The sequence below is a fragment of the Protopterus annectens genome, chromosome 13.part0 (assembly GCF_019279795.1).
Source record: "Protopterus annectens isolate FY-2018-M chromosome 13.part0, PAN1.0, whole genome shotgun sequence".
Lineage (NCBI taxonomy): Eukaryota > Metazoa > Chordata > Ceratodontiformes > Protopteridae > Protopterus > Protopterus annectens.
Window position 1 is genome coordinate 242,884,055 of NC_056747.1, and position 18,101 is coordinate 242,902,155.

The 18,101-nt window shown below is 43.5% G+C and overlaps 1 protein-coding gene across 1 annotated transcript in view; it reads right to left on the bottom strand.

Annotated features, from left to right (window-relative positions):
- Window positions 1-205: 205 nt before the first annotated feature.
- Window positions 206-18,101, bottom strand: part of MED16 (mediator complex subunit 16) — a gene marked incomplete in the record, with an annotated part of 716,440 nt that continues 698,544 nt past the window's right edge. Inside the window, 1 exon segment of the mRNA XM_044053797.1 lies at window positions 206-940. Coding sequence (XP_043909732.1) covers window positions 814-940 — 127 coding nt within the window.

Below are 18,101 nucleotides of genomic sequence, written 5' to 3' on the forward strand. Positions count from 1 at the left end.
GCTTGAAGACAGAAGAGTTAACACTGACAGGAACATGGAAAATAATGGAAAATACAAGGCTCAACTTGATGGAAAGGTGCATTTCTGCAGGCACTGAATATTAACAGCAGCCCCTATTGCACCCTTACAACTTTTCACTCCAACAGAGCTTTAAAAGTACACACATACAAACACCAATGTGGTGTAATATACAAGAACAGTGATGTCAATAAACACCGTATTTTACTACAATTAAAAAATGCAATTTCTCTGTAAGTGAAGTGAACCACAATTACATCAACAAATTACACAAACCTCCCACAGTGTCTAACAAGAATGGAGGATACAGTACTATAAACAAATAAGGGCTGGTGTTCCACACTTGGGTACAATGTGGATCAATAACATTATGGAAAGTAGCCAGTGGTGTTGCAACTAAAAGCAAAGTTTCGGCCCCTCCTTCTAATAAACCAAGACATAATTCTGACACTTATGAGGGCATTAACACTGCATTTCTGACTGGTCAGGAATACAAAAGTAAAAGTGCAACACTTAAGTCAGAAAAGGCCATGTCCAAAAAATACAAAATTTACCCAGCTTCAACATCAGCATGGTTTACCAGCAGTAAAAATGGCATATCCGACTGGCCTAAACTCAGGCAATAACCAAAAAGTGAACAGATTTAATTGGGTTACACTCTCAGTGTGTAAAGTTAATACATCTCTAGCACATCATCCCAGCCAAGGTCAGAGCTTTTACAAACCAGACTATGGCAGACTAAAGGTCTGATGTCATAATTGACAAAAAGCTAAGTACTCTTCCTTCTGTAAATGTTCACGAGTAGGCCATGGGCATTTTTCGCCAAAGGCCTCCACACAGACAGTTCTTGGTCCAGCGCTGCTCCCACTGTTTCAATGCTGTTGACTTGTTTGGAGAGCTTAACATAGTAACACAACCACACCTGTTGAGGAGAAAAAGGAATCGGTCACAAATTCAACAACTGAAGAAAGTGCATGAGGAGAGCAGAGGATTTTTTTTAATTACAGCAACTAAAAATGTACATTAAAACAGACTATGCAAGACTTAAGCTGGCTTCTAGTTACCACCCGTCTCCATGACTCTAAACTCTTTATACCTTCTTCTCTATTCTCATTTTACTTGCCACCTTATTCTTCTTTCCTTTCCTCTGCCATAAATACGATTACCACTACTGCAATCCAACCTCTGCTTCCATCATATTTTACTCTTTCCTTTCTCTCTCTCACTCCTCCATGACTTCCTCTACACATGCCCTATTTGTCCCCTGGTTTAGTCCTTGTTCAGACTGCAACTTCAGCTACTGCACAACAATCGTGACTCTATCATATACAATTACAGAAATAGCTTCAAGTCGGCATCTCTAATGCCACCACAGAAGTTTTGCTAAACTGTAAAGACCTATATTAGGTAGCCCACTAGAGTTTCTTATATGGACTGTCATTTTAGCAGCCTCAAATCGATAACTGCTACTGCTTTACACAGAATCACTGCTTCTAAAGAGATGACTGTGCTCCCTAATTGCTAGCTTTTGAGGCAGCAGCCCCCTTCACCCTTCCCCAACTACAGCTCTGGTGGAAGGTGTACAGACAAACAGAGACTGGGTGCCTGGCAGCCAGTTAGAGGTGGCAGTTAGCAAACTACAAAGCCTGCAAAACGGGATGGGGATAACATAGGATGGCACTGGCTCAATAAATATGAGCTGTGAAAACAATAAAAAGGAAGGTAAAGAAAGCAGTTAGGCACTGCAGGAAAAAAGATGGGGAACACGGAATGAGAAAGTGCTGCCTGAAGAAAAAAAAATTACTATAATGAATAGTGAAATGGCATGAACAGCCTGTGGGTAACCAATGTACAAAGCATAAAAAACAAAAGTGCGAAACAGTATGATACAAGGCACGGACTGTTTATTGAACGTTAGCACTTTCGGAAGAGTTATTACCCAACCTTCTTCAGACAAATAGTGTCTTGTATCATACCGTTTCGCACTTTTGTTTTTTAGTTGTTTGCACATATTTTACTTGGTTTGTAATGTACAAAGCATGCCAAAGGAAAGGATATAAAGGAATTGCGTATAACAAATCACAGATGTTAAGCATCTCACCAAAGCAATATCTGAAGCTGGAGCAGGTAAATCAAGTGAGCAGCTCCACCTGTGCTGTACATTTTACTGCTTTCACTCATCTATAATACAGTAATAATACGAAATGTATAAAGGATTAAATGGCCAGTGCTAACAAACTAAGTTATTTTTTTGATAACCGTATATGGTATCCTTGGCAGGATACCTCCCATATGTTGTCAATACTGCAGCAGTGATCAGTTGGACAATGTACGATTATGGTAAGATGTTTATCATTCCAGCTGCTGCTCTAGCCTTTAGGCTATATTGGTTGATTTTAGTGGAAAATACAACACTCGCCCAGGTTAGAAAAGCTCTGGCTCCCCCCCACACCTCTGCTATGCCTGCTGATTGGGCAGCCTTGTGGAGGGAGACTTAGCAATCAGAATAGAAAGTCTAAAGTACTTAATTGTTGCATCCTGAAGAATCAACTCAGAGGCTTCACAAAAGCAGCAGCTAGCCTTCAGCTCCTTTCTGGCAGATGAATCCCCTTTGGAGAACCCTACAACTCAGAAATATTTGTTTTTTATATATGTATTTACAAATGGGCCTGCAGAGGTGGTGCAGCAGTTAGCGTTGTTGCCTCACAGCAACAGGTTCTCTGGTTCGATCCTCGGCTGGGGTGGCTTCTGTGTGGAGTCTGCATGTCCTCCTTGTGGTTACGTGGGTTTCTTCCCACATCCCAAAGACATGCTGTAGGTGGATTGGACACTCTAAATTGGCCCTAGGCATGAGTTTGTGCATGTGTGTGCCTTCTTTGGAAGGTTGGGCACCGGGCTGGCAACTCGACACCGTAAAACGCCACTGCCAATCATGAGCGGACAGGTGATCTGCTGTGGTGACCCCTAAATGAGAAAAGCCGAAAGAAGAAGAAGAAGAATGTAAGAGGACATTTTATGAGGTGAGAATGGGACCCAGAGAACAAGGTACAACGATAATGACTAACCCATGCCGAGATGGTGAAGGGTACATTTTCACAGACAAGATTTTGAAGTTTACATCCAGAACTTACATGGTGCTGGAGGTCTCTGAAGGTGCAACACAAACTGAATGGAAAGAAAGCAGGCAAAAAAGCACACAATGATATGGACTATCTACTGTGCCTCTGAGAAAGAAAAGGAGGCTAAAGCAGCCACAAGTAATGCCAGCCAATGACAACACAGAAGCTAAGATGGAGACAAAAGAAATGTCAGGGTAGAAGAGGACAGAGCAGTTAAGGAGGCCAGTAATGGGTGAAGACCCTTTTGTTATGCAGAAGGTTGAAATATTGAAGGGCAGAGAAAGAATGTAGTGCAAAATATGGGTACACTGAATGCAGGATAAACTGGGTGGAAACAAAGGGATTTACAAGGTATCGAAAAGCAGTACTAGCAGAAGGAGAAAATCATCATATGGAACAATGAAATGCAAATAAATGCAAGCAGGAAGCCTGGTTTAACAAAAGGGATGGAATGGGTAAGGTTCAAGTGAAGGAAGGCGATAGAAAAGTGGTATTAAATCTAAATAACAGATGACTGAATAAAACTGCAACACTATGGAGGAAAGCCAAAAGAATGGGCCGAATTAAGAATTCATTCAACAAGCACTCGAAGCAATGAACTGTTTGATATCAGAGTGGGTATGGAGCCATACACAGCACATTTTCCCTTAAAAACTGCAGTTCTTAAATGAGGGGGTCACACATTCCCATAGACACTATGTTTATAATCCCACTTTCAATTTCACTTATCAGTAGTTTTTGTTGGTTCCAGTAAGACCCCTGCAAACTAATCCACAATCTAGTCTACCAAAACTCCGATACAGTTTATTAAAATATTAAACAGATGTGAAATATCACAAAAGTACACTTCTCTAGTGCCTCGGCTATTAAGCCTTTACAGAATATACCTTTCCCTTCCCAGGTTTCCCTTAAAGACATATATCCATAAAACAATTATTCAATTACACAATTAAAATCCAATAAAAAATAGTAATGTTACATATATATATACACACACACACACACACACACACATATATATATATATATATATATATATATATATATATATATATATATACACACACACACACACACACATATATATATTTCAAATGATGGAGGACAAAGCATTGGAGAAGAAGTCTTAGCATGACAAATCTGAACAGCGGTATTTCTAGTTCTGATTTATTTAAGTAATTATGGAAAATACAGAAGAATGCAATTTGCAGAATCTGCTGTATTTCTGAAAAATGTTTCAGTGGCTCGAGCCGAATGTGTATAATGGTTTACCAAATGTACAGAAATAAAACTTTGTGTACTACGACAGACAAAAAGGCAGAAAGAGTTGTTTTAGACTCTTTGGTACAGAGTCTCTTAGGACAAAATGAAATGAAGAGTTGTGAATCTTTTCAAATGTCTTCGGTTCTATCTACGCAGAATCTGAGCGATCTATGATCATCCACACAGTGGAATAAATATTCCACACTGCTGGCATTATAATTCTGGAAGATTAATGCACTGATTAATGTCAGACTCAATGGCCACCTTAGGCATAATGAGGGGTTGATTCTCACGAATGTGCTTACTGCTGGATAAGGTGTGAAGGGTTAATGCACAAAGCTTGGAGCTCAATGAGATATTTCAAACCTACAGATGCAGCTTGTTTGAAAAGCATGTGCATTTTTTGAAAATTTAGTAAAGATCCGAAGGGCAGACTTGTAACTTGACTTAGAGCCAAAGAAAGATGTCCCTAAGAAAGATCTTGCAAACTCTGAGGGAAGCTAAGGAAGTAAAAATGGCTCTTCAGAGACAGAATATTTACCAAATTGACTCTGATGGATGAAAAACTAAAAGCAGAATCAAAGGTATGTGAAATACTCTAACACACTAGGAATGGGACTGCAAATGGATCTGTTCCTCTGGCGTAACCTGAGAGAGAAATATGTCTAATGATAAATATTAATCATGACAAAAACAAAAAACACCCAGCAGGGAAGCGAGACCTTTCCAAGAGTTTAATGTCAAGACTTCATCAGACAAACGTACAAATGTCAAAAAACATTTTATAAAAGACCACAAGGTCTGACATCATCAATTCAATTAACTTTTAAAGGCATAACCATTAATATAAAAAACAAAATCCTATATGTAAAAACACAAATACATATATATATATATATATATATATATATATATATATATATATATATATATATATATACACACACACACACACATATGTAAAAAAGAGAAGCATATAACAATGCATCATATAAAAACACCTATGAAATACTTTTAAACATTTATACCCCCACCCTTTATCTATGCAAAGCCCTTAACTTTAAAATGCAAACAATGAAAGCAAGTTCATTTAGTCCAGGCCATCCAACAGCTTTCAGCCGGAGAATCCAATACAATTCCTTTTTTTCCTGCCATAATTTGCCATGGACAACCTCTACTATTGGGTTTAATCTGTTCAGTACCAATAAATCTGAAACAGTGTTCAGGGAATTCTTTAATATGATGATATAAAGCATTTGTAATTTTTTCTTTTTTAATATCATAACAATGCTCATATATGCAGGTTTTTATTTTCCATTCAGTCTTCCCGACATAAAATAAAGGGCAACACTGACACAGAGCCCCGTACCCTACACCAGAATTATTACACTTGAATCTCCTACAAATTTTACATTACTTGACAATTCCCCTGTAGAAATAAAGGAACAATAATTACAACACCCACATCGGGACATCTGCCAAGATCTGTGTTCATCTGACCCACATTTCAAAGGTCTTTTCATTAAATTTTTCAGATTGTTACCCTTCCTATAAACAATGGAGGGTTTGGAATTAATACTAGTTCTAATAGTATTGTCATCCATCAGGACAGGCCAATTTTTGAAAAGAATGTCTCTTATAATACTTGAATCCATCGTATATGGGGTAATGTATGATAACCTATAGGTCATATCCCCATCTGACTCATTAGTCCTCCTAATGTCCAAAATATGCCTAAGGTCATTGTCCACTATATTCACTATATTCAAAACAGGGCAATAGAAACCATGGGATCGTTTATTAATAACTTTCATTTTTATCTCACTTACAAAATCACCAGGGTAGTCTCTCCTAATGAACATACCCTCCAATAGGGAACATTCATCCAAAAAATCTTCATAGGTTGAGACCACCCTGGCAGCCCTCACGAACTGCCCTTTAACTACAGCTTTTTTATGGGTCATAGGATGGCAACTAGAGAAATGGAGAAATTAATTTGAATATGTTGGCTTTCTATATATGGTAGAAACATACCTACCTTGAACCCGATCTCTGGTTTACTGTACATCCAAATAATTAATTACCTCAGTACTCACCACGTGTAAATTCCAAAAAAGTAGTATTCATACATTCCAAGAAAGCTTTAATTCCAACCACATCCCTATTCCACATAATAAACAAATCATCCAAATATCGAAGATATAAATCACAATGGGAAAAGAGGGTGTGGCTGAATACAAATCTACGTTCCCACTCACACATAATAATATTGGCATATAAGGGCCCGCAGGCTGCACCCATAGCCATCCCCTATCTTTTATTTCTAAGCACAAGTTCCATCATTTCCACATATAAATTCAAATCATCCAGTACAACTTCTTTCCTAACTAGATATTCCTGAAACCACTCCAATCCCACATCACGTGGGATACAGGAGAATAAGTCTTTAAAGGACCACTACGGGCAAATGATGAAGAAAAAAAGAAGTTATGTACTCACCATAACATTCCATCTGAGTAGGTACTTCATTTGTCTGCAACCTGTGGGGGTATTGGATCTGATCTCGGATCCGAGCCGGCAGCTTTCCAAGCTACAAGATCCGAGCTCCTAGCTCCTCCCCCTACCCATAATCCCCTATGTGCTACCTTACCTCAGATCGCATTTTTTTGCCTCTTACACAACTCCTACCCTCGATAGAGGAAGTAACACCAGATAACTGTCCTAAAGCAGAACAAAGATTTCTTTGGTGATCAGGAATCCCGAAAGGTTTGGGGGATGGCAGGGGGGGGTCGGTTGCAGACAAATGAAGTACCTACTCAGATGGAGCGTTATGGTGAGTACATAACTTCTTTATCTAAAGTAGTTACTTCATTTGCTCTGCAACCTGTGGGACAGAGTCCCAGCTACCTAGGGAAAAACCCTGGGCGGCCTTATGGAAGTATATTCCGAAGCACCGCGGAGCCAAAGGAAGCCCTACCTCTCGATACCATATCCAACTTATAATGAGAAATAAACGTATGTGAAGAGGACCAGGTAGCTGCGGAGCATATGTCATCCAAGGGGATCCTAGACCAGAAGGCTGCAGAGGTGGCCACAGCCCTCGTAGAGTGAGCGTGAATTCCGGTAGGAACCGGTTTGCCTGCAGATAAGTACCCGTGAACTATGCATTGACAAATCCAATTTGCTACAGTCACTTTGGAAATGGCCTTACCCATGGCCGATTTAGCAAATGACACGAACAACTGATCCGACTTGCGAAAATCTTTAGTCCTGTGCAGGTAAAAAACGCAGTTGTCTGTGCACATCCAATTTATGCAATTTGTATTCTCCTCTATTCTGAAAATTTGGGAAGAACACGAGTAAGTTTATTGATTGATTGATATTTGACTCCGAAGCCACCTTAGGTAAGAACGACGGATTAGTCTTGAGGAACACTCTAACCTTGTGAAAAATGAGATAAGGATGCTTCATACATAAAGCTTGAAGTTATGAAACCCTTTTGGCTGAAGTAATGGCCACCAAAAAGGCTGTTTTCCAAGACAAGAATTTTAATGGAATCGAAGCCGCGGGTTCAAAGGGTGGGCCTGTCAAGGCTTGTAAGACTAAGGTCAAATCCCATGGAGGCACCACCACTTTCACCGGAGGCTTCAAGAGGAAAACGCCCCACAAGAAGGTTTTACATAATCTTGTAGAAGCCAAAGATCCTAGTCCGTCTCCCACATGGAAATGGGAGATGGCTGCCAATTGCACTTTAACTGTAGAAGCACTTGCTCCTTGTCTAAATATCAGCGACAGGAAGTCTAGAATAGTAGGAATAGGAACTGTAAATTGATCCAGGCCTCTATCTTTAGCCCAGACAGAGAAACGTTTCCACTTGTAGTAAATTTTCCTAGTAGTCGGCTTATGTGCTGCGACTAGAATGGCCTTAACAGGAGATGAGATACCGGGAGTCCTAGCCATCAGTGGAACTGGAGCAACCAAGCCGTAAGCTTGAGGTTCACCAGGTTTGGGGGTTGGTATCCCGCCGGATGCGAAATCAGATCTGGAATGGGATCCAGTATCCATGGCGGAGATACACTGCGAGACCGCAGGTAAGGGAAACAGATCTGGCGAGGCCAGAATGGGGCTATGAGGATAACTCTGCTCCCCAACCGACGGGCTTTCTGTATGAACTTCATCATGAGCAGAAGGGGGGGATAAGCATAAAGTAGACCGGGCGGCCAAGCATGGACTAGAGCGTATCTGGGATTCTCCCCTTCGGGGGGAAGTATTGCGAAGTACTCGCTGCATTTTGTGTTTAAGGGAGAAGCAAAAAGATCGCAGCGAGGCCAACCCCATTTGCGGAAGATCTGCTTCGCAACTGTTTGATTGAGAGACCACTCGTACGGAGTGAGAATCACTCTAATCAGTTTGTCCGCCAAAATGCTGGACCGACCCGGAATGCGCGTTGCTACCAGAAAACGGATGGTGGATATCACCCATTCCCCACACTCTCATAGCCACCCGGCAAAGGGGGTAGGACCTGGTTCCTCCTTGCTTGTTTATGTACCAGACAACCGACATGTTGTCCGTCTGGATTGCAATAGTCCCCAGAGGTAGAAGGTCGTGGAGAGCTTGCAACGCTAGAAGCACCGCCCTCATCTCTAGGACATTGATATGCAAAGCGGTCTGCAGGGGAGTCCACGTGCCTTGGACGGTTCTGCCCGAACAATGTCCCCCCCCACCCAAGGCGAGAAGCGTCCGTGGTCAGCGTGGCTTGGGGGGGAGGGACAACAAAGGGCCTCCCTTCCCTCAGCTCTGGGGCGTGGAGCCACCAAAGAGGGGAGTGTCTGCAAACTCTGCTCAGAGGAATCGGAGTATTCAACGGATGTATTAGTAGAGACCACTGAACTTGAAGGGTCCACTGCAGAACCCTCATCCACAGACGCGCGTGAAGGGAGAGACTGATCGCTGCTGCCATAGATCCTAGTGCCCTCAGGACTAATTCCGCCACCGGGGCCGGACTCTGAAGAAGAATTAGCACCTGAAACGACAAGCTGTTCAGCCTGTCCGCAGTTAGCATCGCTCGAGAGATGTGGGTATCTAACTTGGCCCCTATGAACTCCAGGACCTGTACGGGGCAAAGAGAGGATTTCTGGAGGTTTACAGAGATGTCTAAGCTCTGGGCAAGGGTCAGAGCATAATCTCTTGCCACACAGAGCTGACGCCTGTTGGTGGCGGTAAGGAGCCAGTCGTCTAGGTACGGGAAGACCTGAATGCCCTGAAGTCTCAGGTGGGCTGCAACCACTGCCATGACCTTGGTGAACATCCTGGGGGCTGAGGTGAGGCCAAACGGGAGAACCCTGAACTGGTAATGACTGGCTCCCATCCGGAAGCGGAGAAACCTTCTGGATTGTCTGTCCATCAAGATGTGGTAGTATGCATCCTTGAGGTCTATAGAGCACATCCAGTCATTCTGCCGCAGAAGGGGGAGAATAGACTGAAGGGTGACCATCCGGAATTTTTCTTTGGGAATGAACAGGTTCAAAGCAAAGAGGTCTGGAATGGGTCTTAGGTCCCCCGTCTTTTTTGGCACTAAAAAGAACCTGGAGTAATAACCCAATCCAGACTGGTCTGGGGGGACGGGCTGGATGGCTCTTTTTTCTAGCAACTTCAGGACTTCTGAAGCTGCTGCCTCCCTTCGATCGGGTGGAACATCGGGGAGGCGTCTGGTCGAGGGAGGGTAGTTTATGAAGGGGATGGTATAACCTCTGGATATGATGCGGAGCACCCATCGATCTGTCGTAATGGACTCCCAGTTTGACAGGTGCTCCGACAACCGCCCCCCTGACTGCCTCCAAAGAGGGACAGCCGGGTAAGCCCTCAGGGCTGCTGTGCGGGTCTATCCGGGAAGGGTTCCCTGGACCCGAAGTTACGCGGTCCCCCTCTGCCTCTGGGCCGGCGTCCTCCTTGTCCTCCTCCTCTGCCTCTAGAGGACGAGGGGTCCGAAGCTGGATGGGATTGCTGGGACTTATGGAACCACAGCTTTTGTCCCCTCTGATTCCTAGAAAAGGATCGTTGGGGATTAGAGAAGCGGACCCCGATGGCAGACAGCGTCTTCCCATCCTTCTCGCTTTGGACCAGCGTCTCGCGAACGGTCTTGCCGAAGAGCAAAGATCCATCAAAGAGTGCATTCGCGAAGGACACCTTGAAGGGATCTGCGAAATCGTAAAGACGGAGCCAGGAGTGACGTCACAAGATGACCCCAGCTCCGCTGGCCCTAGTGGCTCCCTCCGTGGCATGGGAGAGTAGACACATGAACTTGTTAGAGATGGATTTCAGAGTGGCCATACGAGTCGAGAAAACGTTTTTGTCCTCGACCGACATGGACTCCGGGGGGGCTGCAGCGTATTCCTTAATTAAGTCTCGTTGCAGCCTAATGGTATGTGCCATATAGTTCAGCGCCCTTATAGAAAAGGTCGCTGAACTAAACATCCACTTCCCAATGTGGTCCAGTGCCTGAGATTCCTTACCTGGTGGGTGAACCAAAGAACTCAACTGTGTGAGTTCTCTCTTGGTGGCAGCCGCCACCAACATGGCATCCACGGGGGTTCCCTTGGCCCAAGACTGTCTATCCACTGGGGGGCTAAGGATCTTGTCGGGTTGCTTCGGGATAGGCTCCACTGTGTCGGGCTCCTTCCACACCCTGGTAGTAATTAGGTCTACCAGGGGGTCAGTTGGACGGGACACCCAGGAGGTAGAAGGGTCTTCCTCAAACGCATCCAGGAACACGGATTCATCCGTGGAAGGTTTTGGGCAGACCCCCCCCCCCTCTAATACGCAACATTTCCATGATGTCTTCGAAGGAGACATCCTCAGGGGGTGACCTTGGGGAACCTTCCCCTTCATCTAAATCCGTGTCGGTTGTAACGGACTCGGGGGAGTCCAGGTGCCTCCTCTTGCACCGACGTTTACGAGGGACCTCCTCGGTGGGACTGTCCGAAGAGGGCTCGTCAACGGGGTCCTGTTCCTCCAAGGGAATCAGTTGGAGGGCTTGAGCAGGCTGTCCCGATGGTCGGATGATGGAGGATAGACCCACATGCAGTGGGGGTACGGGAGGATCCAACGCCCGAACCGGGGACCTGGAGGTCCTCGACAGTACCCTCTCCACAACCTCAAAAGGCGAAGGAGAGCTACTCTCGAGATAGGGATCGGGGTCAGAGCCGATGCAGCCAGAGCCGAGAGAGAGGTGTGCTCCGAACCCAACAGAGCCGAAGACACACCGGCTCCCCCGGATCCGATGCTCAGCCCTCGGCCCCGAGAGCTCGGATCCGACAGACTCTAAGGCACAGTCAACAAAGCGACCGGAGCTATTGGCGCTGATGAATCCCCGGTTCCGAAGGGGCCCAGATCCGATAACTCCGAGACCCGAAAACGGGTCGGAGAAGGAGTAATCGGAGCAAACATGGGGCCCGCGCTCCCCCCAGAGGGGGGGAGGCAAGACCACCCCCATCTGCATCTGGGTCAGGATGAATCGGCGCATCATCCGATCCATATCCGCTTCAGTGAGGCTTCTAGTTGATCTTGAAGAAGTCGTCGAGGCGGGCCGGGAGGGCTGCCTCGACGACCTCGAGGGAGACCGATCCTCCTCTTCCAGCTCCAGCGAAAAAAGAGGCGAATGGAGCCGAGAGGGGGAGGATCCGGAGACCCTCGAGGGAGACCTAGCCAGTTTAGACGGCGGAGCTGAGGGTTGAGTCTCAGCCCGCCTTTTGTGGGACTTATGTCCCTTGTCCTTATGCCTTTTCTCCACCGTAGTGGAGGTACCTGAATCCCCCGAACTCACAACCAAAAAGGGAGGTTGAGTCCCAGATTGAGTCGGGGGCACAGAAGGCGCGAGGGCTGCCGAGACAGCCTGTGCCTGAGAGGGGCAGGAAGAAGAAGCCGATTCCTGAGGCAACAAGCCCACCAGGATCAGTTTGTTCTTCCTGTCCCTGAGAGCTCGGGGATTAAAGGCCGCGCAGATTGTGCAGGCCGATGACAAGTGGGCCACCCTCAAGCATAAGTGTGGCCATTCACCGGCGAAAGCTTATGGCCATACTCAGTACATTTTGAGAACACCACCTTAGGCCCTTCAGCCATAACACCACTCACACCAAGAAAGGGGGGGGGGGTGAAAGGCGGGAACTACAAGAAAAACTAGTTAGAAAGGGAAAACAAAGATATCTAACTAAACTCCACTATAGTTAACTAACCCCAGGAAAGTACAGTTTTGTACCTACCATAAATGTAGATGTCCGATAGATATGCAACTGCAGTCATAACATATGGGTTGTCCTGCCTCAGGCAGCCCTCGGTCGGCCGAATTCCAAAGTCTGAGTCCGGCGTCGGCTGGTGTCGCCTCCTCTCCGACGTCACCACGGCTGGAGTATAAAGGCATCGGCCGGCGCCATCTTCTTCAGTCTTTCTTGCCGCGGTGCCGGCAGAAGCAGTTCGCAAGTGCCGGTCGGTCAGCTCCTGTGTTTTCAGTACCGAAGTCATTTAAAAGCTAAGTACCCCGTTGGGGAACATTTATTCTTGCCTCAGCCGATGTCAGAACAAATTGAGAAAGTTAATAATTGTTTGTCTTGTGGTAAACAAATACCTCATAAGGACTTCCATTCTCTCTGCCTTCCTTGCCTGGGCCCAGACCATGACGTCTCGGCCTGTGCTGCCTGTGCCTGCTTTAATAAGCGCACTCTCAGGCGCCGGGCAGAATTCGCCGAGGACTTCTTCGGTGAATCTTTTGCGTATATCATGCCGTCGGATCAACCGACTACCCAATCTGCTAAAAAACGCAAGGACCGGGACCGACATTCTCGGCCCGCGTCCACTACCGATGCTACTCCCAAACCCTCAGGTTGCATTCTTGAAGGACATCTACACACACTCACAACTAGAAAAAGATTTTTTTTTTTGACAGAAAAAAAAAAGGTTCAATCTCACCAAAAGCCAAGGAGCTCTTCAAACATAGCTGCTTCAGCCGCGGCAAAAAAAACTATCTGGGGTAAGGTAGCACATAGCAGGGGATTATGGGTAGGGGGAGGAGCTAGGAGCTCGGATCTTGTAGCTTGGAAAGCTGCCGGCTTGGATCCATCCGATACACCCCCCACAGGTTGCAGAGCAAATGAAGTAACTACTTCAGATCATATATTTTTTATCTTGCCATGATTTACTACACCTCTCAAAGCTGCCTGCAGCAAAATAAGTACTCATTCCTAATTTTATTTTGTTTTTACTGTTTTCTGCCCTCATGGGGGCAGACATCATGATTCCTTTGGAAAGCTAAATCTGTCCCATAATGCACAGACAAATAGCCCTACCATTTGATGTCAGACTAGACTTCTATTCACTTAGAATGGAACACCTGAAAAAAACTGCCAAGTCTGTGAGTCCGCAGCTCATGTGTCATTGACTGGTATGCGTTGAGTTTTACAAATGTTGTTCCTACTGATGTACTACACATTCTCTGAAAGAAACTTGCGAAAATGTTAACAAATTACTGAGATAAAAAAGACTTTTCACAAGGAGCAGTTTTGTAAGTTTCAATTCCTGGCCAGGTTACTCCTCCCATCTCCCCTCGTTCAGTGGGCTACAGTCTCACATTTCCAGCTTTACTAGATTCAACTATTTAGTCAGCTTTGCATGACAATAGACATAAAAAAAAACACAGCCTGGTGTGCTACTAAATCTATTCCCTTGTACGTCTCCATGTCTCTTCACTTCTGAATAGCATTTCCAAGGAATAAAAATAAATAAATAAAAAAAAGCAAACGCATCAGTCCAGAGTTTAGGCCAGTCTATCCATTTAAAATGTGCAGAGTAAAATATTCAACTTATAATGCATTTTGGCTGCTGATGTGGTTATCTTTACATAGTTATTCTCTTATAGTATAACCTGAACTTATGGTATTTAATGATAAATTTTACAACAGTTCTCAGTTTCTTAACAATGACCTCCCAAGCCTCTGATGTGACCTAGTACTTTTTCTTACTATTGCTTTTTCTAGTTTGTCTTAGTTATATACTTGTAACATGTCTCTCATCCTCTCAGCAACAGACTCCTGCAGAAATCTTCCAAAGCAGACACTTGTACTGAAAGAGAAGCAGCAGCTGTAGCAGTGAAACTACACTCCAAAACAATGCACTCAAACATAGTACTGACAAACACAGGGGAATGTATATGTCTGAATCAAGCAGTGATGACATTGCTAGGGACTTCACTTTGCACAATTTTACTCTTAATCTCTCCATTTCATAATTCATAACATTCACACCACACTTACAAAGGCACACCTCCACCTTCCACAAACACAGCTACCCACACCCACACAACATACCAGTCAAATTTAAGGCTTTTCCCACCTCTCTGAAAAACACTGCTGTAATGGCTTTGGCAAAGAAATGAAAATGATTGATGGGTGTTGGTTCAAGACTCCCATCCATAATCTCTCAACAGTACAGATTTTTGCATAAAGTCCAGATTTTTTGTCTGTTTTTCATAAAATTTCAGTTTTCTGTCAAATCACTGGCAAATCATTGAACACTGAAGTCAGAAAGCTGACGGGCATTTGATTTTTCAGACTTCATATCCTTAAGAAAATTCACTCTAATGCAAAACCTGTTTTCTAAGTTTGTAAGTGCAATATTTATAAATTGTCCCATTTTGGGGCCTTTGCCCCCTATTATTTATGGCCTTGGCCAGATTTCTTGTTCTATAATGTTGAGAGTTATGCTGCCATCCCTTCCTACTGGAGCCAGTCCACTGCACTTGCACAAGTGTCCCCCTCAGCAGGGCAGCAAGCAGGTATAAGTGCAGATTTGCTTTATAGTTCTTTTACACCACACACACACATACACACACACACACACACACACACACACACACACACACACACACACACACAGTAAATCTTGTTGTCCGTGTTATTTATTCTTTTCCTTGGTTTCGTTTCTCTTGTAATGTTACTTTTACTCATTTTTTCTCCTGCCTCCCATATTTACGCTTATTATTACTTCTAACAAATACTTTTTCTCACTCTTCTCTTCCTCTTTATCCACTATTTGAACTTTTCCACTCTGACATTTGCTTTATGGGTAAATAATGAACGGTCACCTTTATAATGTTAGCACATTTCAATGCTACATAATATTATATTTAGTCTAATAATAGGTTTATAGGTAGTTACTAGGCTATCGGCCTAAGGGCCTAAGTAAGCCTAGCCAACAAGTTTCCCTGGCTTATGCCACCCAAGAAAGTTATTTTCCTGTGTCACTGTCGAGCAGAGCCACAGAAGTGATTCCCGTGGTATATTTTCCTATCTCCCATGCACTCAAAGATTTTTCTTGAAAAGTGCTAATGAGGAACTTTGCTTGACATAGATGGGTAGCTTGTTTCAGAGTATGGGAAGTCGTTGGGACAGGAATCTATCTCTCCAGCATGTCCCGTTTGTTGTGGTGACAAGGTTTAGGTCCCTAGAGCGTGTAGCTCAGAGGGATTGGGATTTCTTTAGGTGTAGCATGTCCAACAGCTCTGAGTTTGACATAGCTTTATATGTTAGGCAGAAATCACCTTGGAGTAGGCGATATGCTACGGAGTAAAGATAGAATTTTTTTAGATTGTCAGTGTAGGGCATCTGTTTGAGGCCAATAATCCTTTTTGTGAAGTACTTCTGCGGCCTTTCCAGCTGCTGCAAATCTCTTGTGAGGTACATTCCAAAAGGGGTGTTGTACTCTATAATGGGTCTAATGAGTGTCAAGTAAAGGGGAACAATGACCTATTTTTTTTCCTGGATGAGAACCCTTTTGTGATGAGGTGTGGCATGTAGAAGGACTTCCTGACTACTGTAGCGATGTGATTATCAAAGGAGAGACTACTGTCCACCTGGGTCCCAAAACCAAAATATTTATTTTTAAGACGTCTTACTTGAGTATGATATTATAAGAATTTTTTAACAATATCTCACTAGTATGTGAATATACATTTTTTATTTTTATTTTTATGTATAGGTAGGTTTTTAAACATTACATGTGTTACAAGTATTGGTTATATATATTGGTTTTTAACACAAGGTTTTTATGTCAAGATATCTTTAAGAACATAATTAATTAAATCTGTAGTTCTAATTAATTATAGGTCATGTGAACAGTAAATGACTATGTAAAGCATTGTGTTTTTTTAGTATACATCTTGATAACGCCTGGTATTAACCAGGCGAAAGCGCTTGATTCAATTTTGACTGCTGTTTGGTTCTTCATCCTCGTTACGTCCATTAAAGACAGTTTCACTACTTTTTTGGTCGGTGGTCTTTAACTGTGGAAGTCTTTCATTACTTGGACTTTGTGGTAAATTTTGATTTTGTTATTTATAAATATGAAGACAAAGAAGGTCTACTAGCATTTGTTATAATTAAATTTAATAACAGAATATGGACCTTAGCTAATCTATACTGGTTCCCAGGAATTGGAGCAGAAACGGTTAAAAAACACCTAGATTTTATTTCCAACAATTATAAAGAAAATCTTATACTGGGAGGAGCCTTTAATTGTACCTTAGAAGCTTCTGAAACCACCAAGGAGTCTTTTCGCATAGCAAGTATTTCAAAATCCTTAAAAAATGGATTGAGTCATTTCATTTAATTGACACTTTTAAAGTAAAATATGATAAATCCTTATGATTTTCCCATAAAGACCATAGATTTGGAACACAAACCAGAATAGACAAATTATTCATAGTTCAAGATTTACAAACAAAAATCCTCAACTTCTCAATAGTTCCATGCCCCTTCGAGATCATGACTTTCTGATAATGAAGCTCCAAATAGAGTTTAAACCTTTAATCCTCTCCACTAGAATTCCATCATATATCACGAAAATTAAAGAATTCAGACCCAGAATGTTGCCAGAACTACAATCATTTCTTGAAATTAATAATACAACAGAAATCAGTAGAGTCATGGTTTGGGACTCACTAAAAGTGTATTTATTTGGTAAGACCCTTAGCTGGTACAAAAACAAAGTTAGAGCGTGGGAATCTGAATCATCATAGGTTCATAGGTAGGTACTAGGCTATCGGCCCTAGGGCCCATACAAGCCTAGCCAAAAAATGTACCCTGGCGTTCGCCACCCAAGAAATTTATTTTCCTGTGCCCCTGTCGAGCAGAGCCACAGAAGTGATCCCCGGGGTGATTTTCCCATTTCCCATCCAATCATCAAGATTTTTCTTGAAGAGTGCTAATGAGGAGCTCAGTTTGACATAGATAGGTAGTCTGTTCCAGAGTGTGGGAAGTCTCTGGGACAGGAATCTATCCCTCCAGCATGTTCTGCGTATTGTGGTGACAAGGTTTAGGTCCCTAGAGCATGTAGCTCGGAGGGATTGGGATTTCTTTAAGTGGAGCATGTCCAACAGCTCTGGGTTTGACATAGCTTTGTATGTTAGGCAGAGATCGCCCCTGAGTAGACGATATGCGATGGAGTAAAGCTGTAGTTTTTTGAGACGGTCTGCACAGGGCATCTGTTTGAGGCCAGTAATCCTCTTTGTGAGGTATTTCTGTGGTCTTTCCAGTTGTTGTAGATGTCTTGTGAGGTACATACCAAAAGGGGCGTTGTACTCTATAATGGGTCTAATGAGTGATGAGCAGAGAGGAACAATGACCTCTTTTTTTCTGGATGAGAATCCTTTTGTGA